Source organism: Varanus komodoensis, unplaced genomic scaffold (genome assembly GCF_004798865.1).
Source record: "Varanus komodoensis strain SLA01 unplaced genomic scaffold, ASM479886v1 scaffold156, whole genome shotgun sequence".
Classification (NCBI taxonomy): domain Eukaryota; kingdom Metazoa; phylum Chordata; class Lepidosauria; order Squamata; family Varanidae; genus Varanus; species Varanus komodoensis.
In genome coordinates, this window is record NW_025335457.1 from 94,650 (window position 1) to 120,703 (window position 26,054).

A 26,054-nucleotide genomic window follows, 5' to 3' on the forward strand; every position below is an offset into this window, starting at 1 on the left:
TGCCAGCCCTGCGCCCGCCTGCGGGTGGCCCCACGGGGCCCCTTGGCTGGCTTGCGGGGCCGGGGGCCCGTTGCCAAAGGCGTTGGGGAGTCGGTGGGCGAGGTCCGTGGATCCCCACCGTCCACCAGGGAGGCTTCCCAGCCCAAAAGAGATCAGACCGGATCCGGCCGGCGGGGCTTGTTCCGGAGGAATCCGAGCTGCTTCTGGCGATCGCTGTGCTGCTTGCGAGCCGCTCGCAGGCCGCCGTCCGCGTCAGAGCCGGTTCCGTCGGCATCCCACCGCTTAGGGGCCCTCCAGAAGGACCGAAAGGCGCCTCCCAGGCCCCCCGTGTGTGCTAGCCAGCGAGAATGGCAGTTGGAGTCCAGCACAGGGAGGGGGCTTGGCTGGGGCAGGCAGGGGCCGAGGGGGCCATGGCTCTGCTGGGGAGCTCGGGGGCTTCAGCAGAGGGTCTTCGCGGGAGCCCGCCGCGTGGTGGCCCTGCAGTGAAGGAAGGCCTGGGCCACGGGGCCGGGAAGCGCTGCCCAGGCACCCAGAGGGGCAGGAGCACAGCCCCGCGCGGCCCGGGCAGCGGGAGGGGGGGGTGGCAGAGGCGGCTGCGTGCCCCGCTCGAAGGTGCCCATGCGTCGGGCTCGGGCATTCCGGGAGGCAGCATGGGCAGCGATGCCTCCCTTTAGGTGTGCATGTGCCCCCCCAGCCCCCCCTCCTCACCACCCACCCACCGCACCTTCCCAAGGAGGCGGCACGTGGCTGGAGCCCCCGCAGGCCCACAGGCCTCTTCCGCTTGCTTCCGAGCAGGCCGCCCCGGAGCCTGCCTCAGGGCCTGGAATTGCCCCCAGCGGCAGGGGCACCGATCTGGGCCACCGGCCTCTGCCTGGGGCAGCTACTGCCTTTGGTGCTGCCTTGCTCTGTGTGGAACCGGCTTGCTGCACCATCCCTGGGCACACGCCCCGTGGAAGAGAAGGCCCACGGAGGCTCTGCCTCACGCTCCGCCACGGTTGTGCTGCCGGAGGAACGCTTCTTCTGCCCCCCCAAGAGCAGCACGAACGCTCCCCATCCCCTCCCCGGGCCACCTAAGAGGGAAGCCGCCGTGCCGGGGCTGCCTCACCGGCTCCCTCTGGAAATGGGGCTTGCACTGAGCCTGATCCAGGCTTGCTGGCTAATTTGAGAGGGGGCATGAAAAGACCCCTCCCTCTATTTATAGGGCTGCCTTCAATTAAGGGGAAGCATCGTGGGGGCCTGGATCTGGGGCAGCAAAATACTGCAATCCGGGAAAATCAAATTGCAGGAACAGAAAAATCTGTCTGAAGACTTTAGTGTGACACCAAAGCTTGCACATATTCTTCCACCGATGAAGAGCTCTGTGTAACTCACAAGTCTGCCCAATACAGTTATTTTACCCAACTCTTATCTTCGCTTGATCGCTGTGTTTTCTGATACAAATTCCGAAAGAGCTGTCCACACCAAATAATTGCTGCAAAAGGGGAAAGCGGGGTGGGGGAAGCGGGGCCAGGCGAGAAGTGCAGGAAAATGGCCAGGGGCATCGTGGCAGAACATACAGGAGAGGACATATCCCGCTGAAATTAACGTTTTGCTCCTGAAAGGAGGGACCGGGGCCGCTCAACCTGCAGCGACCGCAGCTTCCCCTCCCCAGAGCCCCCTCCCCCAAAACACACTCGGGCGAACGCGTGTGCAGGGCTCAGCGAGCCGCCGACATCAAACCGCTGGCTCGTGATGCCCAGACCCAACTCTCGGACGCAGAGACAAGAATTGCGTTTGGACAATCACAAGCCGGGGCTCAGTAGGTCCTGCAGGCGGCTGGACCTCCAGGGGTGGCAGGTCGGGACGGGTCAGGATGAGGCCCTGGCACGGGGGGAGCTTCCCGGCAGAGGCGGCTGCCTTCTGACACTTGTCGGTCCAGCTGTCAGAGACGATGAGGCGCTTCACCGCGGCGTGTGGGGCTCCGGTTCAGGGCGCCCGCCGGCCGGGCCCCTCTCGGGGTGCTCCATTCCGTTCTCCCTGCCACCTGCTCAGCAATCCATACTCCACAGCGGCGGGGAAGACACTACCCTCCTTGCATCTGGGGGTCTCTCTGCTCGGGATCTGGGTCTGCCAGACTGGCGAGGACTCTCCTCTTGTGCCTGGAAGGGGCGTTTTGGCTACTGGAACCCCGGCACTGCTGGCCACAGCTCCCGCTGTGGCCAGCCAGAAGGCCCAAGTGCAGCAGCGTCCCCTGCCCAGGTTCCCCAGCAACGGGGAGCCAGAGATGGCCTCTGAGCCTGGAGGGAGGGCCTCGAGCCGTGAGGACGGTTCTTTCTTGGCTGGAGGGAGGGTTTTCCCTGCCCTGAGTGTGGGGCTGAGCTAGAGCACCCCGAAGCCTCTCCCACTTCGTGGGGTTCCTTCTGGGATGGTGCGAGAGCGGCTGCTCCCGAGTCAGCCCCCCTTGGCGGGCAGGGGGAGCTCCTCAGCCTCCCGGGGCCGTTCAGGGGCCTATGAGCCATGCAGGGGTCGGCCACCGAGCTATGGGGCCAGCCCAGGGAGCCCAGGCGTCTTCCCACGCACAGCCCACGAGACACGGGCGCTGAAGGCAAGGCCCGGGTGCTGCCGGGAGGTCTGCCGTCCGGATCGCGAGCGATGAGCCCGGACGCGGAAGCGCTCCCCGTGGCCTCGCCCCGATTCGCGGGCCCCACAGGCAAAGCCCTGTTCCGTGGTCCCCCAGCCACCCGTCCTCGTCCCGCAGGATCAAAGCACCTCTTGCGATGCGGTTCGTGGCCGCCGGCTCCACCAGCTGCGTGCGTCCCGTGGCGCACAGAGGCTGTGACGGGGCCGCTCCACATTTCGTGTTGAGTGCAGGCCTGGGCGGGATTTCTGATGGGGTGCCCCCTCCCCACATCAGTGGGTCATGCCTGCTTCACTCTGCCCAGATGCCCGCCTGGGGGGCTTTCCCGGCTCCGCTGCCACTCCTTCCCGTGCGTGGCTGAGACGCCCCTCCGGAGCCAAAATATACTGGCTCTCCCCCTGGCCCCGCCCCCTCGGCCCTGAGCCCCGCCCCTCCCTGGAGGGCACCCCCAGGGCTTTCCATATGGGGTTGGGCAGCCAGGCAGAAAGAGGCCTTGCCCCTCCTGGGGCAAACCATGGCAGCACCATCCCACCCACACTCCCCAGCACCCTGCTTCTGACGCCAAAGGCAGCCTGGCACCATGAGGACTAGTAGCCACGATAGCCTCCTCCTCCCAGTCCAAGTCGGCGGCCAGCACAGCACCTGCAGCAGCAGCGGCGGCAGCAAACGCCGCCTTTTCGTAGAACTGCCCCCTCCTCCTCTTCCATTCAGCCTGCGGCTGTGTGAGGAGCAGGACGCGCCTCCCCCGGCTCCCCCTCAGAAGCACGCGGCCAGGTGGGTGCCCCTCGGTCTCTGGGGCAGATGGGAGCTCCCTCGTTGGACGAAGAGGGCAGCAGGACGGGGCCTTGCTCCCTGGACGGCGGGCTGGTGGGGGAAGCCCTGCAGCCGGGGCCCCCGGCTCGGGCCCTGCAGCCCAGGAGCCAGCACCGGTGGGCCTCCGTGCTCCCGCCTCGCCGGGCCGGTCGCCACGGGCGAGCGGCTGCTGGGGGCCAGGGGTGCACGGCTGCGGCCCAGGGGCCGTGCGTGGAGAAGGACCCAGCCCAGGATGGTCTGCCAGCCACGGGCCACGTGCGGGGGGGTCTCAGCCAAGATCCGTGGGGCAGCAGGGGGCCGCATTTCTGCCCGCTGCCGCTCACTGGGTCCGGGCAGAGTGGACTTCCTGCCCCACAGGGGGGCGCATGGAATGGCCCCCAGCTACTTCCGGGCTCCGGGCGTTATGAGTCCGTTATGGCCAGGCAGGCACTGGGGGGGGGGGGAACCCCTCCTCGGCGTGTCCCAGCATGCAGCCATCCGAGCCACTCTGCTTCTGGGCACGTGGGCTCCAAGGTGCCATTCTGGCCCCTGGCCCTCTGGCCACGGAAGGGGAGGAGAGGAGAGGAGAGGAGAGGGGAGACCCCCCCCCCAGCTTGACCCCTGCCTTCTTCCCCTGGTGCAGCCAAGCAGGTGGTCCCATGTGCAGGGAGAGCTGAGAAGGCCCCCTCGGACCGGCCTCACAGGGTCCCTGCATGGCTAAAGGGGCCCGTGAAGCTTCCTGGGGGAGGGGGCAGCTGAGGATGCAGCCCCACGCAGCCCCCTCTTCCTAAATGCCCCCCCCCATGCTGGCTGCACCGACTGCCCAGCTGGCAGTACCAGGTTTAGAGCGTGCCCTCCACACCCAGGGCGGGGGCACCCCAGAAATGCAGTGGGGGGGGGTCGGGAGAAGGGGAGGCATTTCCCTGCCTGGAGCTGATTCTGTCCCTGCTTGGGAAGCCCCCTCCCTGGGCAGTGCTCTGCCCCCCCCCCCCCCCCCCCCCCCCCGGGCCCCCTTCCCGTTTCCCCGGGCCCCAAATCGCCCCCCCCCCCCCCCCCCCCCCCCCCCCCCCCCCCCCGCAACGAGTCTCTCCTCTAGGGCAGCTCCTCTTGCGCTGACCCCCGAAGGCCTGCAGTGACGGGCGGGGGGCGGGGATCGGGGCCCTGGAGTGGCAGAACCGGGGCGGGGGCTCCTTGCAGCCTCGAGGGGTCGAGGCACGTCGGGGGCCCACCCGCGCCACGTGCCTCGGAGCCCCCGCAAAGGACCCCCGGCGTGGGGGCTCCCGGGGGAAGGAGGCGCGCCGGGCGGGCAGCGCAAAGAGGGCCCGGGGCAGCGCAGGCGCGTCCCGAGCAACGCCTTGCGGGGCGGCGGCGGGGGGCGCTTTCCCTCTCCGCCGAGCGCCGGACCCGGACGGGTCGCCCACGGGGCTGGGGGCGCGATCGGGGGCAGATCGGAGGAAGGGCGCCTCACGCCGCGCAAGCGGGCCGGGCAGACTTGCGCTGGGCTTCTCGCGCCGCTAGTCCTCAGCGAGGCGGGGCGCCCGCCCGCCCGCCTGCCCGCCCGGGGAACGCGCCTGGGCGGGGGGCGCTCTGTCCTCGGCTGGATCCGCGTTTGGACCCCCCCCCCCGGCAGAGGCTCCCCTGAGGTTTCTGCGGGCTGGTCCTGCGGGGCTCCGCAGCGGGAATGCCCGAACCACGGGGCGACCCGGGCCGGGCTCTCCGCGGGGAGCCGAGGGGGCGCCTCCCCCGTTCCCGCACGAGTCCCGCCCAGAAAGCTGCCGTGAACGTGGGAACACGTTCTCTGCACCGCCGCTGCGAGGACGCACGACCTGGGGCTGAGGACCGAGAAAGCGGTTTGCAAAGGGGGCCCAGGGGGTCGTCAGCAGCCCGCCCCGCTTCGCCACAGGCGGCTGCCGCTGCCCCCCTCTGATCCTGGGACCCCCGACCACGAAGCATCCGGCACGTCGCCTTGAGAAATGGGAAACTCCTTGATGGCCCCGCACCTGCCCCTTGCTGGACGCCCCGCGAAATGATGCCCTGCCGTGGGGGGGGGGGGGTCCAGCCCCCCACCGAAGGAAGGGAAACCCGCTGCTTCCAAGAAGCCCTTCCAGGGTCATGTGCTCCCGGCCGGTCGTTCACGGAGCCCCCCACCCCAGGGCTGGCGAGGGACCAGGCGGGGGGCCGCGCTCAGTTTCCCGGGCGAGCGAGCCCCCTCTTGCCCTGCAGGAGTCCCTGGAAGCCCCCCTCTCGGGCCTGATTTCGGGGAAGGGATTCGCCGAGCTCAGCAAGGCTCCCACAGGATGGAGGAGGCCGGGGGGGGGGCAGGGGGGCGGACCCCCCACCTCTCCCCCATCCTTATTCCCTGCCCAAACTCTGCTCATCCGCTTCCCGCTCCTCTGCTCCACCACAGCATCCTGAGCCCCGTGAGCTCCCATGAAAGCGCCCCCCCGGTCCCTTCCCGCCCCCCCCCCCCCCCGGGGTTGCTTCTTACTTCTCTTTCGGGTGTTCTGGGACCTCTTGTCTTCCCAGGTTTTCCCCAGCACAGAGTTGCGGGGCGCAGGGCTGCTCCAGCCGCCCCACAGCGTCAGAAGGGACCGTCTCCCCGAGAGGCCCCCTTGGCTCGTCGGGGGACTGCGTCCATCCATCTGTCCATCTGTCCGTCCATCCACCGGTGGCTGTTCCTGGCCCTGTGCCCCCAGTGTGGCCCTCCGATAACTCACCTCGCTGATCCCTCGGAGGGACCCCCAGATCTGTCCCCGTGCCTGGCAGTGTCTGCCTGAGAGCCTCCCATCCGAGCCCCACGGCTGGGGACCATCAGGGGGACTCCAGTGGGCCTTGTGCTCCAGAGGCCTTCCAAGGGGCCCAAGCTGGACCCATTCCCTGGGCCCCCCGCAACAGCAGCACCCCCATGACAAAACCCAGCGAGGTCCCGAGCCGGAGCCTGCCCCCGGCCCCCCCCCCCCCGCCTCCCCCGCTGTGCCCTCCGGCTGCAGCCCATCCCAGGCCCCTCGAAACAGGTCCTCGAAAGTTGTTCCAGGCAGGGGAGCTGCTCCGCGGAGCTGGAGACTTGGCTGGCCGGTCCCCGTGGCCACGCTCCCTCGCCCCGCTTCCACCCCACAGGGCCCTCCCCCGCCGTGGCCGCCAGCCCTCCTTTCTGGGGGTCTCGCCGCCGGCAACGCGGCTCGATGGATCCGCCTGCCTTTGGGGGAGACTGCCTCCCCGCCCCCTTCCCCAGTGTGGGCTTCCGAGGGGTCTGTCTGTGCAGCTGTGCCCACAATAGGCCCAAGATATGGGGGGAGAAAGGAGGGAAGCGGCTGAATAGGGCGAGGCCGCCTCAATGGGGGAAACCCCTCCCACCCCTGTGAAAGGGAGAGCGGGGCTGGAGAGCCACCCAGGGAGAAGGGGGTCACCCCGGTGCTGCTGGGGGGACGCAGTTGCTGTGGCGATGAGGAGAGGGGCCGCGGGAAGCCGCGGGTGGGGGGCGCGGGGCAGCAGGGTGAGGAGGGCCGCGGACCCCCCAGCGGGTCGGGAGCACCCACCCTGTGCTGTGCCGGGGGCGGGGCCTGGCTTCTGGACTCTCTGTCCCCTTTTATGCCCCCCATCCGTTGCCCGGGGTGATGAGGGTTTGAATGGGCAGCATTGGAGCCGGTGGCTTCAAACAGGGGCCAGAGAATAGGGCTGTGGGGGGAGAGACCCCCGGCTAATCCTCTCCCGCGCCTCCCCCGCTCCCCTAACCCTAATCCCCCTCCTTCCCCGATGCAATGAGCCAGGCTAGGCCGAGCGAGGAGAGCGGGGAGAGGCAGGCCGTGCCAGCCCCACGGCGGGAAGGGGACCGCGGGGCACGGCTCCCCCACACTTTGCCTCGGGGAGCACGAGGGAGGGAGCCCCCCGGGGGAGAGCGGCTGCCCCAGCAAAGGGCACAACCGGGGCCAAAGGGACGGGGAGGGCGGCATGGGGGGGGACCACCCAGCCCTCCCCAAGCAGGCTGGCCCAGTGCTTCCTGAGGCCTGCTGCCTCACCGGGTGGGGGGGGGGGGGGGGCGCTAACATAAGGCAGCCCTCCCAGCCAGCTGCCAAGGAATGATGGGAATTGCAGTCCAACCTGGGGGCCAGGGTGGTATGGTGGCTGAAGCGTGGGGCCGGGACACAGGCAGTCTGTGTTCGAGGCCCTGCCCTGGCCTGCCCTGCCCTGGAGCCAACCCTGGGCCAGTCGGAGACTCTCAGCCCAACCTACCTCGTAGGGTTGTTGTTGCAAGCATAAGACTGAGAGCAGGGGGAGAAGCATGATTTATTTATTTATTTTTATTAGAACATTTTTATGCCGCCCCATTCGCCGAAGCTTCGGGGCGGCTCACAATGATGGAAGCCACACGGAGTTCTTCCAAGGAAAAAAGCGGGATATAAATCTAAGAACTAAATGAACGAATAAAATCGGCGGGATGCTTTCAGAGAATCATTCTCATTTCATTTCATTTCATTTCCTTTCAGGGAAAGGGAAATGTCCTTTCAGGGAATCGGGTGGAAGCTTTTGCGGAAAAGGCAGCTGCAGAACGGATAAACACATTCAACTCCCCCCCCCCCCCGCAAACTGACAACGTTCATCCAAGACGCAGATTTGCCGGAGCAGAACTTCCTGACATGACAAATTGGGAAGACAAATTACGCCGGAGGCGAGAGGGCGATTGGCCGACTCTGGCGGGCTCGGCGTGACGCTGCCCGTGAGGCAACTCCGCGGGCCCCTCGTGGAAGGAGCCGGCTCGGGCGGAGCGGCCTCCCGGCCTGGAGCTCTGCAGCCCCTGGGCCTCTCCGGACCCCGGGGCTTTCAGCCCGGAGACCTCGGCGATCTCGTGCGCCCAGCTGCCCGGGGAGGCCCGGCCCGGCATGGCCCGTGCCCGCATTTCAGCAGGCGAGCCGGGCTGGCGAAAACCCAGGCCCTCACGCCTCGCCAACCCGGCCGAGCACCCAGAAGCTGCTGGGGCCACTTTCCCTCCGCGCGCGCTGCCCCGGCGGGGGCCACGGGGGCTCCCGCGGCTCGGAATCGGCGTGCAGCTGGGGGGGACTCAAACCGACGGGTGGCGATCTGCGGCACGGGGCGATGGTCCGGAGGGTCCTCCTTGCGGGCTTCCATCTGGGGCCGCCGGGGGGAACGGGCGCAGGAGGCCGGAGCGGGGCCCTCCGCCGGGTGCGGCCTCAGAGCTCTCCTCGCCTCAGTCACGGGGAACCTGGGCACGGAGACCCCGTGCCTGGTCCCCGCTCGGCCGGGAAGCTCAGCCGGGGGACTCGGGCCACGGCCTGCGCTCAGCCTCGGCTCCCACCAGTGCTGTGGGGACAGGAGGGAGCGGGGCGGCCGTGGGGCCAGAGCGGGACACGGGGGCACCGGCGGGTGCCGCATTCGGACCCGCATGAGGCCGGGCTGGAGTGGGAGCAGCCCCGAGGCCACGTTCCAGGCGCCGGCCACGGATGGGCCCGTCCACGTACACCCCGGGCAGGGTGGGAGGCTCGGCTGGCCGCGGCGGGTCGCGAGGGCGGAGGGCGCCCCGCAGGAGCCGGCTGTCACCGCTCCGGCTAATCCTCGCCTCCCCAGCCCTCTGGGATGCCCCACACCCGCTTCCCGAGCACACCCCAATAATCCCTTGGGCAAACAGTAATTAGTGCCTGGCCAGCCCTAATCCCCCAGGCGTAGCAAGACGAGGGGACCCAGGTGTGCCACATGGGAGCCAGGGGTTGCACACACCGGGGGGCTGTGTGTGTGTGTGTGTGTGTGTGTGTGTGTGTGAGAGAGAGAGAGAGAGAGAGAGAGAGAGAGAGAGAGAGAGAGAGAGAATGTGAGAGACATGGAGGGGGGAGCCTGCGCTTGAGAAAGATGCGGCTGCAACTGCATTCCTGGGCCGAGTCCAGGCTCCGAAGAATGAGGGCTAGTGCAAGATCCCCCCCCCCACACACTCCCTCTCTCTCTCTCTCTCTGCCTGGTCCATCTGCATAAAGCTTTGTGTGTCCAGGAATTGCACCCGCCGTGGGTCAGAGCGAAGGCGGCTGCCGAGGAGCTGGGCCGCGCCGGCACTTCTCCAACTCTGGCCTGGATTCCAGGTGGCTTTTGCGCCCGATCCGCTGGAGCCCCGAAGCAGAGCCTGGCAGTGCCCTCGCCTGGGCGCCTGGGCGCACGCGCAGCAGGAGGGGCCTCCTGGCACGGCCCCCACCACCCCACAGCCTGAGAAGCAGGGAGCCGCCGGCTGCGCTCTGTCCCTGGGCCTTCCCCGGGCTGCGGGACCACCAGGCCGTGTGCCGGCCTGGGACGCACCGTGGTGGAAGCCGTCCGTGGGGCCGGCCCCACGGGCACTCGCCTGGACGAGCGGAAGCCCACCGAAGCGCTCCAGTCCAACACCCGCGTCCTCTGCGGCTCGCTCGGCACGCCGCGTCGCACTTCGGAGGCTGCGAATTCACAGTCCCGGCACGGGCTGTCGTCACGGCAGGTGTCCTACCACGCTCTCCGTGCCTCTGGGGAAGCACAGGCACGCAGCCCCCGCTGGCGTGAGGAGAGACCGAGAGATCCAGGCGTGCTCAGCCTCAGGAGGAGGAGACGGAGGGGAGGCGCGACAGCCCTCTACTTGTTCTCGTCCTGGCAGGACGAGAGCTCCTCCGGGCCATTGCAGAGTGCAGGATGTGGAGTAACAGACGTGAAAGAAACCAGGCTGAGGCTTGGCCCCGGGAAGAATTTCCTGGCTGCTGGAGCAGTGCGGCAGTGGAGCCGATCACCTGGGGAGGTGGTGGGCTCCCCCTCCCTGGAGGCCTCCAGAAAGTGTCTGGACAGGCACCCGGAGGGGATTGTGTGACCCGGTGTCCTGCAAGAGCAGGGGCTGGACTGGATGGCCTTCGGGCCCCCTCCAGCTCAGCTGCTGACTCCACAATTCTGAGTCTACGCTTCCGTGCACAGACTGTGGGTGACAGAACTGGTGGGGGGCACGCAAGCTTCCCCCAGGGAGGCCCTCGGGGCTTTGCCACACACCTGGCTGTGCCGCAGAGGCCCCCGGGTCCCGGTTTTGTGGCAGAAAAGCCATCCTTCATCCACCACGCTCCGTATGGACTCCTGGTGGAGCGGAGGGGGGTATCCAGCACTACTAGTCCTCATGGCTGAATGCTCCCTCCGGTCTGTGTGCCACCTGCTGGGGAGCGGGCAGGCATAGCTGGACGCATGCCCTGCTTGTGGGAACTCCTGGGCAGCCGGCACCAGGCGGGCCTCCTCGTCTGGTCTGGATCCTAATGCAGGTGGGAAGGCCCCACAGGGCGGGAGGTACCCTGGAGGCCATGCAGGCAGGAGCCTCCTGTGGCAGAGGCCACCCTGGACTGCCCCACTCCAGGCCTGGGGTGTGGGAGAAGCGGCGTACCCCCCTCCAAGGGAAACAGAGAGAGGCCTGCTAGCAGGCCAGCGAAACAGGACAATGAAGGACTGAGTTGATGCTTCCGGGATAAACAGCAGGCTCATGTTTTCTGCACTGCACTCCGGCTTTCACCAAGCAACTGTCCGCCAGACATTGTGGACTCCAATACCCAGCTGCACTGGCTGGGATGCTGGGCGTTGGAGTCCAAGAGGTCTGGCAGCTCCTGCTGCCCTGCTCCTTTTGCATCTTTCCTTTTAAACTGAGATGAAAATAGGACTCCGAAAAGGGGCTTCAAGTGGAGAGCAGTGACTTTTGCCCAGGACACCCAGCTTTTCCAAAAGCCGCTTCCGTCAAGGCACCGAGTGCGTTTTATTTCAAACATGATTAAGTGCTGATCAGTCTGTGAGGAAGCAGATGAATCATCGGCGGAGGTCGACCAGTGGCACCGGCCCCCCGGACGGAGGGGAGGGAGCCCTGCGCCCGACGACGCGAGGCCAAATCTTAGCACGGTCCTTGGTGGGAGAGGGCCGGGCCGCAGCTGGCCCGACCTGGGCATGGCTCACCGCAGAAACGGCTCCTTCCCGGAGAAGAAACGGCTCCTTCCTGTCGCAACGCCTCGGGGCAAGGCTTTGAAACCATCCGCAGTGCAGCGCCCTGGCCCCGGGCGGGGGGGGGGGACCCACAAGCCCTCCTTGCACACGGCCCGGTCGAGGAGTGTCGTCCTGGGAGGCTCCAGGCGTGGAGAAGCGGGCCAGTCAGATGAAGAGGCCCCCTGGGGAGCAAGGGGGAGGCCGTCACAGTGACTGCCAGGCTCCAGGTGGCGCCCCCCACTCCGCTCTGCCGTGCCAGGTGGCTTCCGGCCACGCCGGCCCCTCACCTGTCACCTCCAGGCTGGCTCCCGTGATGTAGCTGCTCTCATCCGAGGCCAGGAAGGCGCAAACGTTGGCGACATCTGGCAGGAGGCGGGCCTGAGGGTGAGTGCCTGGGTCGCCCACACCCCCCCCGCCCAAGCCTGGCTGCCCGTTCACTCCAGGGCCTCCCCTCCGATCCCCCGAGCTCAGGAGATGCAGCAGGGTCGAGGAAGCCTGTGCGCCCCATCCAGAAGCGCACGTGCTGGGCTTTCCCGGACGGCTGCCCTCCGGCCCTGCTCCTGCGTGAATCGGCAGGCCGCCAGGACCATCCGCTCCAGTGGGCAGGAACTGCCGGGGGGGGGGCCCGCCACCCGGAGAGCCACAAAGAGCCCTGGGGCCCCCACAGCTTGGCTCCCCACACGCCTCCCACCCCAGAGGGCCTCCGCCAGGCGGGGAACTGACCTTCGGGCTCCCCAAGTCTTCCTAGCGGCACCATCGCCACGAACTGGGGGAAGGAACAAGACGAGCCCAGAAGTGAGGACGGGAAACGCGGACCCACGCCTGCTCCGAGGCAGTCACGGAAGCGCCTGCGAGACGAGGGGAGCTGCGGGACCCCCCCTCCTCCCTGCCCCATGGAGAAACCGGTTGGGCCTCCCAGAGCCCCACTCTGAGCCGCAAGGGAGGACACCGACCTTGTCGAGAACTTTCTGGGGCACCTTGTCGGTCATGGGAGAGCGGATGAAGCCAGGCAGAACCGTGTTGCAGCGGATGTGGTATCTGTGGGGTGGCAGGGAGTGGGGTTAGTGGGGCTGGGAGGCGCACCTGGCTACACCAGCCCTCCTGAGGCGGCGCTGGCGGGGCATGAATGGCTGCCAAGGAAGGGGGAGCTGTCTCCTCGCCAGCCACCAGGCCAACGGTCCACCTGGTGCAGCGTTTGTGCTCTTGCTATTTGTGTGGAGTGGTTTGTAGGCTGCTCAGAAGTGTCTGTGTTTGTGCTCCAGCTCCCAGAGTGGCTCTCAGAAGAACAGTACAAAGGCAGCTCTGCCTACTGGCTTACTGCCGAAGAGACGTGCAGCTCAAGAGGAACAAGGGATGAGGAGGGAAGAGGGAAAAAGCGGTCTCAGGTGGCTCCAGGGATCCCCCCAGCGGGCCCTCCGTCCCAAGAACCTGCTGCCTGGAAGCACGTCCACGGGGGGCCCACTCCCCTCCGTGCAGTGCCGGGCGCCCTCCTGGCACGGGGCTTACCTGGCCAGCTCCTTGGCCGCGGTCTTGGACAGAGCCTCCACCCCGGCCTTGGACGCAGCATAGTTCACCTGCCCCAAATTGCCCACCTGGCCAGGGGAGAAGAGAGGGTGGTGTGGGGGAGGGCACAGCGAGCCCAAGCCCGGCCCACGGGCCACGCGAGGGCCAGGCCTGGCCCGGCCGGTCAGGAGCTGCTCACTGCACCTTCCCCACCACGCTGCCCAGGTTGATGATGGAGCCCCCTGGTGCGCCACTTTCTACCAGGGCCCGGGCCACCGCCTGCGTCACCAGGAACGTCCCCTGAAAAGAAGCAGAGGAGAAACACAGCTGCAGCGCCTCCCGGGGCCGGGAGGCCCCCCCCCCACACACCCCCCCCCCCAGCCGGCCAGGCACCTTGAGGTTCACCCGGAGAACGGCGTCAAATGCCTCCTCCGTCTGCTTGAGCAGGAACTCGTCCATGGTGATGCCGGCACAGTTGACGCAGACGTTGGCGGGGCGGGAAAAGCGGGCCTGCAGTTGGGAGGGAGAGGTGATCCGAGAGGTTAGCGAAGGCCGGGCTGCTAGCGAAGCGGCATTTGTACGATGAAATCCCCAGACATAAAACATGAAAAGTCACCATGCAATCGCTATCTGTGAGACCGAGCCCCTTCTTTCCCATTTCCAGCTGGAGCCGGGGGGGGGGGAGGGCGGGGGCAGACTAGATGGCCCGGGAGACCCCTTCTGACTCGCTCTGTTTCTATGTTCCAAGGAGAGGCCAGAGATATCTGAGGTGGCCTAGAAAAAGCTGTGCTTCTGCAAAAGGGGCGCTGGCCCAGCTCCTCTCCCTTCAGTGGCTTTAATAAAAAGCTGTTAGGACTGCAACTCTCCTTTGATTAAACTGGAACTGCATTCAGTTCTTCTCTTCCACAGAGAGCACAGCAGGCGACCAGCCCCAGGCAGACGCCTCTGGATTTGCCGGGCAGGAGGGCTGAACTTCCCGCCTCGCCCAGCTGGCTCTCTCCAGACAAGATGGACTACAACGCCCAGTCAAGGAGCTGGGGGATGCTGGGACTGGCAGGCCAACCAACCAGGACAATTTGCTGCGTATGAACTTGGACAATGAAACAGGATTTTAAAAAATTGAACTAAATACCCTCAGAGCTTTAGCTGATTAATCAATTAGTTGATTGAGTCAAATGCCACATGGGTAAAAGAAAAACCTACAGAACCAGGCAGCCAATGTGCCAAGATGGCACCTGTGGGGTAAAAACTGGAAAGAATCCCCCCAGGTTTGGTCTGTGCAGGTTTTTCATAGAATATGGAATAAAAATCACTTCCTATTTAAGGCACTGTTTACCCAGTTAAATTATTTTTTAAACGATCACTCCAGTTAAATTACTTTTTAAACGTGCTGGCTGGGGACGAGCAGAGCTGCAGCACATCCCGGGGGGGGGGGGGAGGGCACCCGGCTGGTCGAGGCTGAATGGCTCAAGCTCGGCAGCCCCAGTAAGGAGAGACCTTCGAGGCTGAGCCCCCGGTGTGGCCACTGCAACAAGGAAAGGTCACCCAGAACACTCCATCGCCGTGCTAGCCAACCGGGCAAGCAAAGGGCCTTCAGGTCGAAGCTGCCCCCCTGGAGGTCCCGGACTTTATGTTCCACACCAGGAGAGACCAGGTCAGTGAGAACAAGCCACGGGGCCTTCTCTGTGGCATCCCCCAAACTGTGGAACAAGGGGGCAGGGCTAGCCTTGCTGCTGACGGTGCCGAGGAGCCAGTGGGAATGCTCCTGTTCCGTGAGGCTGTTAGCAGTGTTTATGATCACCAGTCCAATCCTAGGCATGTGCAGAGAACTCCCAGCATGGCCCAGCGGGCCATACCAAAGGGTTTGCTTCTGCCTCCAGTTTTTTTTTGCACCAGTTACGTGTAAGAGCCAACCCCAACACAAGACACCAGCACCGGTGAGTCAGTTAAACCGCTCCAGCCACCTGCCCAGGCAAGGCCAAGCCGTCCACAGTTAATGCTGAACTGGGCCCATTCGATCATGGAAGGGGCTAAGTGCAAGAAGCGTGCTTATCCCGCCGCAGAAGACTATCAGCATGGGAGAAAGCTCAGCCTCCCGCAAGAAAACGTTTTACAGCCAAGGCGCCACTGCTGAAGACCCCTCTCCAGGCTGGGGAGGGCAGCGTGTGGAGGAAGGGCCCTGCTATGGCCTTAGGGAACACGCAAGTACATCACAATTTCCCACAATGGGACCCACGGACTTAACCGATGGTTGCAGTTTCTCACTGCTGCGAACACAGTGCTCTCAAGGCGTGCTAATGCCAGTGGCCGCTGCTGGACCAACACCAGCCCCCTGCCGGCTAACCCGAGCCGGCGGCATCCTTATCCCCCCGCAGGGATGCCCAGCTTGCCAAGGCTAGTGCCACGGTCCTTCAGCCGGTTTTGCGATCAGCCTACTGCGGGCTGGGCAGTGGATGCTGGGTCGCGCAGTCCTCGCGCATCTGGGCACTCGGGTGGCGCAGAGGGCTGGGAGCGGGGAAAGGGGGGCGGGGCGGGGCGGGGCGGGGCGGGGCGCGCAGCAGGGCCGCTCCCCGGGGATCGGGCGCAGGGGCCGGGGCGCAGGATGGGCGGACGCCCGCGGTACGACCTGGATGCGGGCGGCGAGCTGGGCCACGCTGCCGGCGCAGCCCACGTCGACGTGCCAGGCCTCGTGCTCCCCGGGCGGCAGCGCCCGCAGCGTGCGCGCCGCGCCCTCCTCGTCGAGGTCCGCCACGGCCACCGCCGCGCCCTCCCGCGCCAGGCGCGCGCACACGGCCCGCCCGATGCCGCTGCCTCCGCCTGCGGGACGGCGCACGCTCAGAGGGGCTCCCGCGCGGGCGGGGCGGGGCGGGCCCCCCGCCGCCCCCGGGGGCCCCCCTCCCCTCCCCTCCCCGCCCCGGGACGGGGCCCCCGCGCGCACCCGTGACCAGCGCCAGGGCGCCATGCAGCCTCAGGGGGGCCGCCATGCCGCCGGAAGTGCGCCGCCCCGCCCGGAAGCGCGCGCCATAGAGCCGCCGGCCAGACGGGCCGCCCCCGCGCAGCCGGCGGGGAAGCCGGCAGGCTGCAGCCCGGGAGGGGCGGGGTCCCGGCTCCTGCGACGCCCTCGGGGCGCAGCGACTGGGGGGGGGGGGCGGACTGGGGGCCCGGCTCCCGGATCCATCCATTGCGCGGGTACCTCTCCCGCAGCCCGCGCCCCGCTGGCCGCTCTCCAGGAGGCGCAGCGCCCCCTCCCGCCCGGCGCACGAACAACAAGCAACTCTTCTCACGGTCGAGCTTGCCATCGCGAGTTTTAATGATTCTTCCCGTGCCCGCCCGCCCGCCCCCCGTTACAATCATGGTCCCGTTGCACGCCCAGTCACCCCTACAAAAATGCAAAAAACCCAAGACTATACACAGAGGTTCTACCTTCCAACTACCGTCGCTGCGAGTATCAGTGAGGCCTCCCGGTCCGTCCGTCCGTCCGTCTGTCCATCAGGAGACGCTTCCCAGCCCGGAGCAAGCAGGAGCAGCCGGAGATGCGCTGGCCGCGCCGGCTGCCCCTCGGGTGCCGTTTGCGGGGTCAGCGGGAAAAGGGCCAGCCAGCGGCCTTTCGCAACGCCCGGTTCAGCCCACTTGTGCTGCGGCATCGCCTGGCCTTGGAGGCCGGGAGATCCGCCCCCCCCCCCCCGACCCAGTCACACTCAGCCGCGCAGGCGTCTCACAGCAGTGCCTGCTCTTCTGTTCTGGTCCCTTTGTCCATTATTCTGCCCCCCGCCCCCAAACACTGGGGGCAGAGGAGGCAGGAGACCTGATCCCCCCCCCAGACCTCCAGCAGGAGAACGAGGGCACACACTGCTCCCGCCACCACACAGGAAGTCCTTGCAACCAGCTGCCAACAGTCTCCCCCACCCCCCCCCCCCGATTCCTTCTGTGCCCTGCAGAAAAGGCATCCCCACCGTCAAGTTGGCCCTCGGGAGCCCCAGACTGCCTTCCTCCTCCCACCACCCCTGCAGTGCCCCGTAGAAGAGGCGGCGATCGGGGCTTGAGACGAAAGAGTGGCCGGCGCCAGGGAGCTGGAGAGAGATGCGACGTCTGGGCTCGTAGGTTCGCTCTTGGCTTCTGCGCGGGATAAAGCAAGGTGGGAATAGTCAAGTCCGGCATCCTGTCCCCTTCGGTCACGGAACGAGCGCTGCCGGACGCCGTTGCCCCCGAAGCCGTGGCCGGCTCCCCCGCCTACTCGTACTGGGCGATGAAGACCATCATGGCCACGCCGCCCAGCAGGCCCAGGACCTCCAGCAGGGACTGCACCGGCCCGGATTCCTGCAGCAGCTCCGGGATGACGGAGACGGTGGCCACGTAGATGAAGCCGCCCGCCGTGAAGGGCAGGATCCACGCGGTGGCCGCCTCGCCCACGCCCTCGGCCAGCAGGGAGCAGACGGTGCCCGCCAGCGCCCCCAGGGCCGTCACCAGCTGCAGCTTCATTGCCTAGCCAAGCCGGGAGAGAGAGGACAAGAGGGGAGAGTCACGGGGGGTGTGGAGGGGAGGGAAACCAACCAGCCTCCCCCAGCTTGGCGCCTTCCAGAAGCACTGGGGTGCAGCCCTCAGCCTCAGCCACACCAGGCAAGCCCTGCTGGAGCAGGCCAGCCCGGGACTCCGCACGCACAGCGGCGGCCCAGCTGCCCGCAGGACCCCTCCGGCAGGACGGGCGTAAGACCTCTGCCTGCCCAAGCTCCTCAGCAACTGGGAACGCAGGCAGGCCGCCTCCGCTAACAGGGACCACGTGCCCATCGCAGAGTCCTTGGCATGCGTTCGTCCAATCCCCTTTCCAACGGGCAGCACTTCCTGAGGCGGGGAGTTCCGCAGATTAACCGTACACTGGGGGAGGGAGGCCTTCCTTCAATCTGCCCTGAATCTCCCCGTACTCTGCCCCACAGAATGGCCCCACGGGGGGCCGACCATTATGGGAAAGGAAGCAGCACGCCTCCCTCTCCACACCCAGAATAATAAAGCCTCTTTATTCTCTCTCCCCGGGCTTGCCTTCCTCCGCGGCTGAACAGCCCCCTGGTTGGTGCAGCCGCTCCTCACAGGGGAGCGGCTCCGGCCCCCCGATCGTTCCCGTTGCCCTGCTCTGAACCCTTTTCAACTCGAGGATGCCCTTTTCAGGTAAGGCAACCAGAACGGAGCGCACGACTCTGAGTGCGGCCACCCCAGCGATTTGCGCAAGGGACGCACGACGGTGGCCGCCGTACCTTCTACCCCGTTCCTAGCCAAGCCCTCCTCACAGCAGCGGTGCCCAAGGCCGACATTTTCATCACGGTGCCCATCGCTTCCAAAACCCCCTTCCCGCCCAGCCACTGCTAGGCTCCAATCCCGTTAGAATAGCCTCGAAGGGGGCTTTCTTTGGCCCCCGCGTGTATTACTGTATACAGCAGACTCTCGACTATCCGGCTTGCAACTATCCGGCCTCCTAACTATCTGGCCTGGTTAAAAAATAACTATCAATCAACAGTAAAATAAGTTTAAATAATTTTTGTAAGAATTAAGTCTACGTTTTATGTTAATGTTTTGTTTATTTTAAAAGTGCATCTATTCATACTGTACAGTGTACATGATTTTATATTTCCTGCAATTAAGTTAGACATTATAAAATTTACCTTAACATGTGTACACGATTTTTATCCCTGGACTTCCTTTTTCTGTATTAAATTTTTAAAACGTACAGTGCAGTACATAACAAACATTTATGAAATACTGGCCTGTACTAAGAGGTCAGAAAATATGAATAAGAGCGTGTTTTGGTATAAAAAGGGTGTTTTTAATGATACGGATGGGGTAGGAAGTGAGCATTTCTAGAACTCCGGCCTATCCGGCTTTTTTGCTATCTGGCCTGCCCTTCTGCCACATTAGGCCGGATAGTTGGGAGTCTACCGTACCTGCTTATACGCGATTTTGATCCAGCTCGGAGGGATCCTGTGGCTCTCCCACTTTTGGTTTTGACCAGCCTAAAAAGTTTAGTGCCATCAGCCAGCTCGGCCACTCCTTATCCTAATGCCGGATCATTCATGAGCAGTTGGGAAAGCGCAGCTCCTGATACAAAAGAACTCCACGAGTGAACTCTCTGCACTGGACTTCTGCAATGCGCTCTACGTGGGGCTGCCCTTGAAGATGGTCCGGATACTTCAGAACACAGCTGCCAGGCTGCTGACGGGGGCCGGTCGTTATTCTCACATAACGCCGGTCCTCCACCAGCTCCACGGGCTCCCAGTTGATGCCCGGGCCCAATTCAAGGGGCTGGTTTTGACCTATAAAGCCCTGAATGGCTTGGGACCGGGATACCTGAAGGAACGCCTCTTCCCTTACATGCCCCTTAAGATCTGCGGGGGTTGCTCCGGGAGCCTGCCTATCAATCTATCTATCTATCTATCTATCTATCTATCTATCTATTTAAAACTTTTATATTATGCATGGCATCTCAGGACAGCTCACAATATTAGTTGATTTAAAACACTGTAATTGTCTTTCCCCAACTTTTAGATGAAGTCACCCTTATCAGAGTCTGAGAAATGGTACAATCCAGTTAGTGAGGCAAAGGAGAGGAACTATTTTAATTTTGAAAAGAAGGGTACATTGAAGAAAGACAGGTGAGACTCGTAATGCTGGGAAGGACAAAGAACTACGGTACAGCATGGGGACTGGAGGCGTACCAGCTGATCTCCGGAAATTTATGCAGAAATTTATGCAGACTATGAGAGTGCTCCAAAAGGCCCTGCTTGTTTATTTGTAAATAAGCTAAATATTATAGGGGCATCATAAGCTTCTAGGCTTTTCATCACAAGGAAACTAAACCATACTGCCCCTGGAATATCTCACTGCTGAGAAATGGAGAACACGCAATAGTATTATGCAATTCTATAAACACTATTCTAATACATTTAATTATGTAATCAAATCTGCAGAAGGCTGAACAGACATGACTTTCATCAAATGCTAGCAAGAAATAATCATCTAGCTATATTATACTGCCATGAAATTTCTAGTTTCATATTAATATTCTATTCATACTAATATTCTTAGCTTCTAATTAGTACTTATTAATTATATTCTATTCATACTAATATTCTTAGTTTCTAATTAGTACTTATTAATTATATTCTATTCATACTAATATTCTTAGCTTCTAATTAGTATTTATTAATTATATTCTATTCATACTAATATTCTTAGCTTCTAATTAGTACTTATTAATTATCTTTAAAGGAGATAAAAAGGACAACTACCTGGAGCAGGGCCTTCTCTGCGGTGGTGCCCAGGTTATGGAATGTGCTCCCTGGAGAGGTGCGCCTGGCACCGAGTCTATATTCTTTTCGGCGCCAGGTTAAAACCTTTTTAATTGCTCTTTTAAAAACTAATCTTTTATTGTTGAACAGTCACTGTTTTTGTCTCCAGTTTTTTGTCTCAAAGTCTTTTACTGAATTTGTTTATATAGATCATTTTATTGTATTTTAATTGTATGCCTTGTGAGCCGTCCCGAGATGCCGAGGCATGTGGTGACGGCATAGGAAAGTGGTAGATAAATAAACTGGGAGCAGTTTCTTCCCATTGATTCCCACCCTCTGGTCCTGGACCAGCTTGCCCTCCGTTGCAGGATGCCTCCCTTTAGTCCCCGACAGCCTCGTTTGCTCGGGAGCCTTGGAGGAGGGCCTTTCTCAAAAGACGTCTGGAAGGCCGAGGAAACCGCGTCCCCGGGATCGCCCTGCAGCCTGCCCTGCTGAAAGAATCTGTCCCCCCACCCTTTCTCCGTGTGTCTCACGCCCTCGGGTCATCCGGATATGTTCTTAACTGAGTCTATGGAAGCGGCCCTGGGAGAGCCTTTCTCCTTGAGACACGACCTGAAAATAATCCACACGAGCACCCCTCTCCACAGCCCACGGGGGGCACCAAGCAAGCCACACCGCTCCCCTGGAAAATCCACCCTCTCCTGGGAAGCTCCCCTGGATTGGGGGTGCACCAGAGGGATGAGCGGAAGGCTCACGGGGCTGCCTCTGATGCACCCAGAATCCTCAGGCCGGGCCGGGCCGGGCCGGGCCGGGCCGGGCACACGGGGGAATCCTTTCAAAGCCGGGGCGCGACTCGCAGGGAGAGGCGGGTTACCTTCCGCTTGCTGCAGCCGGACTGCACCAGGATGGCGAAGTCGCCCACCTCGTGGGGCACCTCGTGGAGCAGCACCGTCAGGGTGGTGACGGCGCCCACCGTGGCCCCTGCCAGGAACGAGGCCCCCAGGGCCAGCCCGTCCGTGAAGTTGTGGGCGAAGTCGGCCGCCAGGTTCAGGTACCCCGCCACACGCATTGCTGCAGGAGGGGAGAGCCGACGGTGAGCTGGGGCCCTCTGCCTCCCCCCGAAGAAGAGGACCGCCTCAGCGGGGGGGGGGGCAGGCCAAAGACCCGCCGGACAGCTCACTCGCCCCCGCCCCCCATACCAGACTCGGGGGGGCTCTCCTTCCTCCCGGGGACTGCTTTTTCCACGGGTCTCCGAGCCGGTGCCTTCTCGCCTTCGTCATCGCTGTTCTTGCTCTTGGCGGCTACAGAGAGGGTTGAGAGGGCCAGGAGAACCAGAGGGGCAGGGAGACACCCGCCCCCCCCCCCAGGAATGTAGTGGCACAAACGGGGCTAGAACGCTGCTTTCAGGCAGAGCACACCACAGGCTGAGCTGGTGAAAGGGATGCCGCCCGTCCTCCGGGCTGCACAGAGAGTTTGGGGGTGCCTGCGCAGACTGGGGGGCGTCCCCTGCCCACACGGCTCCCCTTTCCTTCTCCAATGGCCGAAGCCCCGGTGGCCATGGCCCTGAGTGGCTCGGAGGGCACCGCGCTCCCCAGAGCTGACCGGGGGCCAAGGACACCGTCAGGGCAGCAGGGGTGAGGGCCCCTGCCAGCCGGCCCTGTGCAGCCCCCCGGCTTCCCCCGACGGGTTCCGGCTGCAGCTGCGGCTGCGCCATACCCACCATGGCTGTGCCCAGCGTGGTGTCCGTGGCCGTGTCCGTGGCTTCCCTTCACGTGCCTGACAAACTTCTCCACAACCAGGAAAGCCACGATGCCCCCCAGGACCCAGAGGCCGACCGACAGCATGTGCTGGTGCTCAGGACCTGGAAGAGGAGCGCACGCGGCCGTCGGCAAGAGGCGGGTGCCCCCGCGCCCCCCAACACCTGCTGCCAGCGAAGGCCGTGGGGTGGGGGGGGCCGCCCCTTACCCTGGTGCGAGTGGCCGTGGCCAGCGGGCTTCGCGTGGAGGTGGGTGTGCTCCGCGTCTTCCCCGTGGTGGGCGTGAGGCTCTGCGGGGAGAAAGAGCTGGAGTGAGAGGAGCAAGCCTTCCCTCGCAGCCGGCCGGCCGGCCAGCGGGGCAGGGGCAGGGGCGGGCGACTCACCCAGGGCGTGAGGGATGAGGTGCAGGAAGGCGTCCCCCAGCAGCCCCCCCGAGGCGAAGCTCAGCAGCAGCTTGAGGAGGGCCTGGTGCTGGGAGGTGTTGGACTCCACGGGGATCAGGAAGAGGATGAAGTAGGGTGCGGCGCTGATGAGCAGCGTGGCTCCAATGGCCTGCGGGGGGGGGGGGAGGCCGAGAGGGCGGTCACCGGGCGGCCACGCGCACAGCCAGCCCCACCGCTGCGGGTCCGGCCCCCTGCGCCCAGCCGGCAACTGGGGGGAGGCCTGGGTCCCAGGTCCACATCCCCGACGCGGACCCCGAGACATCCCCGGGCCGTGCCGAAGACGTGCGGCACCTTCCCTCTCAGAGACTCCCACGGACGCCCTGCCAGGGTCCCGCTTCCTCCGAGGCGGACAGGGCTTTCTGGTGCTCGCGGTTTGTGCTGCTCGGCTAGGCCTTCCCCGTTTCCCCAGGCACTGAAAGAAACCTGGGGCACATTTTTCTGTCCGAACAACTCCAGGCAGGAGTCAGCCCACTGAGCTAGCAAGCGGAAGCAGAGGGCTGTAGAACTTGTGACGGTCTGCGGACCCTCCTCCGTTTCATCTGAAGCTTCTGACCAGGCGAGCACCGTGACCTCAACATCAGGAGAACCCCTTATTGTTCCTTCCCTGTACCCGGCTCTCTCGGTGATTTTTGTAGCATCTCACCTGCTCAAAAGAGCTCCCAAGATCTCAAAAGTTAGCACATTTTCGGGAAGCTGCTCCCACGAAAGCTCTCAAAGTAAAATGGATTTTGTAATTAATTCAGAGTCTCGCACTGTAAAAAATTTAAAATAGCAGTTCTGATCTCTCTCAGATAGAAAACTTAAGCTGCTAGTACGGGGCGGGCTGCACTGGGCACAATTCTGCGCACGTGGCTTGAACAGGGCCATAAAGGATCTCAGTCCTGTTCAGTGGGGTCCCCAACCTTTTTGGATCGGCAGGCACATCCGAGAATCTAAGAAAGGGTCGGCTTTCTGGCTCTTATTCAGCAAAACCTTTTACTGCACGTTTCCTGGACACCCCGACATTAATCGCAACATTCCTACCGATACAACCCAGCTAATGCTCCTTTGGAGTAAGTCCGTTGGCCCGCCCGACGGTTGTCGTGTGCCACCAAGTCACCTCAGTGGGACAGCCACTCCATGCCCTGCCCTGCCCGGCCCTGCCCGGCCCTGTTCAGCTTCCGCAGAGGCAAGGCTGCGGCTTCTTCGCTGGAGCCGGTCTCCTCGCGGAGTTGCTCTTCCCCAGCTCTTCCCTTCGACTTTTCCTAGCACGCTGCTCCTCTCCACGGAATGCCTCCTCGTGGCGTGCCTGAAGTACTGCTGTTTCCTGTCAACTGCTGTTTTTCAGTTTTCAAGAGAAACCGCACTCTAAAAGGATCTTTACCGTTCACTGACTGGTGTGCTCTTGTAAGCTATTTGCCTGCCTTATGGAAATCATAAATCATATGGAAATCGTTTTGCCTTTCAAAAGCGCAAAGACCGATCTTGCAACCCTGGAACTCAACAGGCCACCTCCTGTGGTGCCACTGGATGGACACTGGCAGTGCTTTCAATATTTGGAGCCGGGAGGGGGGTAAGTGTCACCTTCGCAAGGACACAGATTTGGCTGTCTGGTCTGCTTTCGTTAAAGGTAAAGGTTTCCCCTTGACATTAAGTCCAGTCAGGCCTGACTCTGGGGGGCAGTGCTCATCTCCGTTTCCTGGCCGAGGGAGGCAGCGTTTGTCCGCAGACAATCTCCGTGGTCATGTGGCCGGCATGACTAAACACCGAAGTGCACAGAATGCTGTTACCTGCCCACTGAAGTGGTTCCTTTTTATCTACTTGCATTTGCATGCTTTCGAACTGCAAGGTTGGCAGGAGCTGGGACGGAGCAATGGGAACTCACCCCGTTGTGCAGATTCGAACCGGCGACCTTTCGATCAACCATTCCAGCAGCACAGCGGTTTAAAGCACTGCGCCACCTGCAATGCCCTGCTTTCATTAGACTATGTATAATTCCTAGAAAATTGAATTTTCATGTATGCTTTCTATGCATTCACTGATTATTTTAAACGGTGAGGGATTTAAATATCAGGTTTTGGGGGCACCTGCAAGGGCGGCACTGCAGACCCCGCAGTAAAACCCAGGTGGGATTTCTGCAATATTCTGGGTGTCTCCAGAGGCAGCAGCACCAAGAATGGGCCAGGAACCCCCACCAACCACAGGTCCAAACACTCACATAGATCCACAACTGAAGAGGTTCCAGCTTCTCTCTCTTTGGAAGTGACTGACCGGAGCTGCTGGCCTGATTTTCGTGCGAGGGGCTGTGCGGGTGGTGGTGGGAGTCCTCGTGGAGGTGGGCACGGCTGTACCTGTCCTGCGGGCCCTCGTGCGCGTGGCCATGTCCGTGAAGCAAGTCCCCGTGGCCGTGCGGAGAGCCGCCGTGCGAGTGGCTGTGCCCATGGTGGTGTTCCCCGTGCGAGTGCCCGTGGTGGTGGCCCTCGTGGAGGCTCCCGTCGCCATGCCAAATATGCTCGTGCGTGTGGCCGTGCTGAGCGTGGCTGTGGCCGTGGTGCAGGTCCTCGTGAGCGTGTCCATGGGGGCCTTCATGCTGGGAGGAGGCGCTCCCCACCAGCGTCGTGCACACCAGGACGAGGGTGAGGGCACCGCTGAGCCGGCCTCTCCGCAACAACCGCCCAGCAGCCATCGTGGTCGTCCTGTCAGGGAGGAGGAGGACGAGGAGGAGGATCAGAGTGGCCCAGCCACTCAGGCCGTCCTCCCTTGGAGTCTGGAGAGCGGTCAGGGCGCTGCATGCCCGTTCCCTCGCCACCTCTCTCCGGGAAGGGAAGCCACCCGCTTGGGCTCACTCGCCGGGGCCGCCCTGTCCCAGGGCGCACTGGGCCGCCCTGCACGGCCGGCTTTCCTTCCGCCCCACGGCGGGCCCTCGGGGGCCCCGAAAGGGGGCGGCCGGCCCGCGAGCCCCCCCCCGCACGCGCGCTCCGCTCTGCGCGCAGCCTCGGTGGTCCGGAGGCCCCCGGAGGCCGCTCTGCGCGCGCTCCCCTCTCTATGGCCCAGGGACCCCTCGCCCGCTCCGCTCCCCGCTCACCCGGCCCGCGCGGTCCGTTAGCTGGCGGCTTCAGCCTGACGTGGCAGCCGGGCCCTGCCCACTCAGCCCAAACCTCGCGGGAACGCTCTCGCGCCCGCCCCGCCTTCCTCCGGCCGCCCCCGGCCAGCAGTTCCCTTGCCCTGCTCCGAGATGGTGCCGGCGGAACGCCCGCGCCCGCAAGAAACATGGCGCCCCAGCGGCCCAAGCGTGGACGCGCAGGCCCCTACGTAGGCCGGCTGCCCTCAATAAACATGGAGGCCGGTTTGGGTTTTTTTCTCCCCCCCAAGACGTAAACGGAACACGGACACGTTCCCGCTTCCGCCATATTTCTTTCTGGCAAAATAAAACCTAGTTATAGGAGCGACGCTGGGAAAAGTGAGTCGTCTTCGCCCACGGACAAAAAAAACCTGCCATCTCTGAGCGGGCCGGTTCTGCCGCGAATCAAGATCCGAGGCCAGCGTCGCTCGCGAGGGGCCCGCCGCCGCATTGCATGCCGGGAAGCGACTAGGCCCCGCGGCGCATGCGCGGGAAGAGCCGGCGACGGGCGCGCGGTGCATGGCGGGCCCTGCGGGCCCCCGTGTCGCCCGAGCCAATCGCGCCGAGCGGGCGCGGTGCGTGCTGGGAGTCCTGCCAGGGCCGGAGC

The 26,054-nt window shown here is 63.8% G+C and overlaps 2 protein-coding genes across 2 annotated transcripts; both read right to left on the bottom strand.

Annotated features, from left to right (window-relative positions):
* Nucleotides 1-11,126: 11,126 nt before the first annotated feature.
* On the bottom strand, nt 11,127-15,858 carry HSD17B8 (hydroxysteroid 17-beta dehydrogenase 8). The gene is made up of 9 exons (XM_044425490.1): nt 15,813-15,858; nt 15,501-15,691; nt 13,268-13,384; nt 13,079-13,174; nt 12,878-12,963; nt 12,325-12,409; nt 12,095-12,137; nt 11,659-11,733; nt 11,127-11,553 (listed from the first exon to the last, which is right to left on the bottom strand). Exons 1-9 carry the CDS (start codon nt 15,856-15,858, stop codon nt 11,537-11,539), a joined length of 756 nt encoding a protein of 251 aa, XP_044281425.1. The 3' UTR covers nt 11,127-11,536.
* Nucleotides 15,859-16,787: 929 nt separating this feature from the next.
* On the bottom strand, nt 16,788-25,543 carry SLC39A7 (solute carrier family 39 member 7). Its single transcript, XM_044425486.1, has 8 exons — nt 25,412-25,543; nt 24,545-25,022; nt 22,288-22,456; nt 22,114-22,194; nt 21,869-22,009; nt 21,348-21,449; nt 21,023-21,219; nt 16,788-17,356 (listed from the first exon to the last, which is right to left on the bottom strand). Exons 2-8 carry the CDS (start codon nt 25,010-25,012, stop codon nt 17,105-17,107), a joined length of 1,410 nt encoding a protein of 469 aa, XP_044281421.1. The 5' UTR covers nt 25,013-25,022; nt 25,412-25,543; the 3' UTR covers nt 16,788-17,104.
* Nucleotides 25,544-26,054: the final 511 nt, after the last annotated feature.

What these genes read in the sequence shown, in the direction of transcription:
- HSD17B8 (XM_044425490.1), bottom strand. Translation starts at nt 15,858, where the DNA reads ATGGCGGCCCCCCTGAGGCTGCATGGCGCCCTGGCGCTGGTCACGG. An exon ending in AGCTCGCCGCCCGCATCCAG is followed by an intron (nt 13,385 to 15,500) that starts GTCGTACCGCGG and finishes TCCCAACTGCAG; the next exon opens with GCCCGCTTTTCCCGCCCCGC. An exon ending in TTCTCCGGGTGAACCTCAAG is followed by an intron (nt 13,175 to 13,267) that starts GTGCCTGGCCGG and finishes GCTTCTTTTCAG; the next exon opens with GGGACGTTCCTGGTGACGCA.
- SLC39A7 (XM_044425486.1), bottom strand. Translation starts at nt 25,012, where the DNA reads ATGGCTGCTGGGCGGTTGTTGCGGAGAGGCCGGCTCAGCGGTGCCCTC. An exon ending in CCACGCTGGGCACAGCCATG is followed by an intron (nt 21,450 to 21,868) that starts GTGGGTATGGCG and finishes CCCTCTCTGTAG; the next exon opens with CCGCCAAGAGCAAGAACAGC. An exon ending in CCGGCTGCAGCAAGCGGAAG is followed by an intron (nt 17,357 to 21,022) that starts GTAACCCGCCTC and finishes CGGCTTGGCTAG; the next exon opens with GCAATGAAGCTGCAGCTGGT.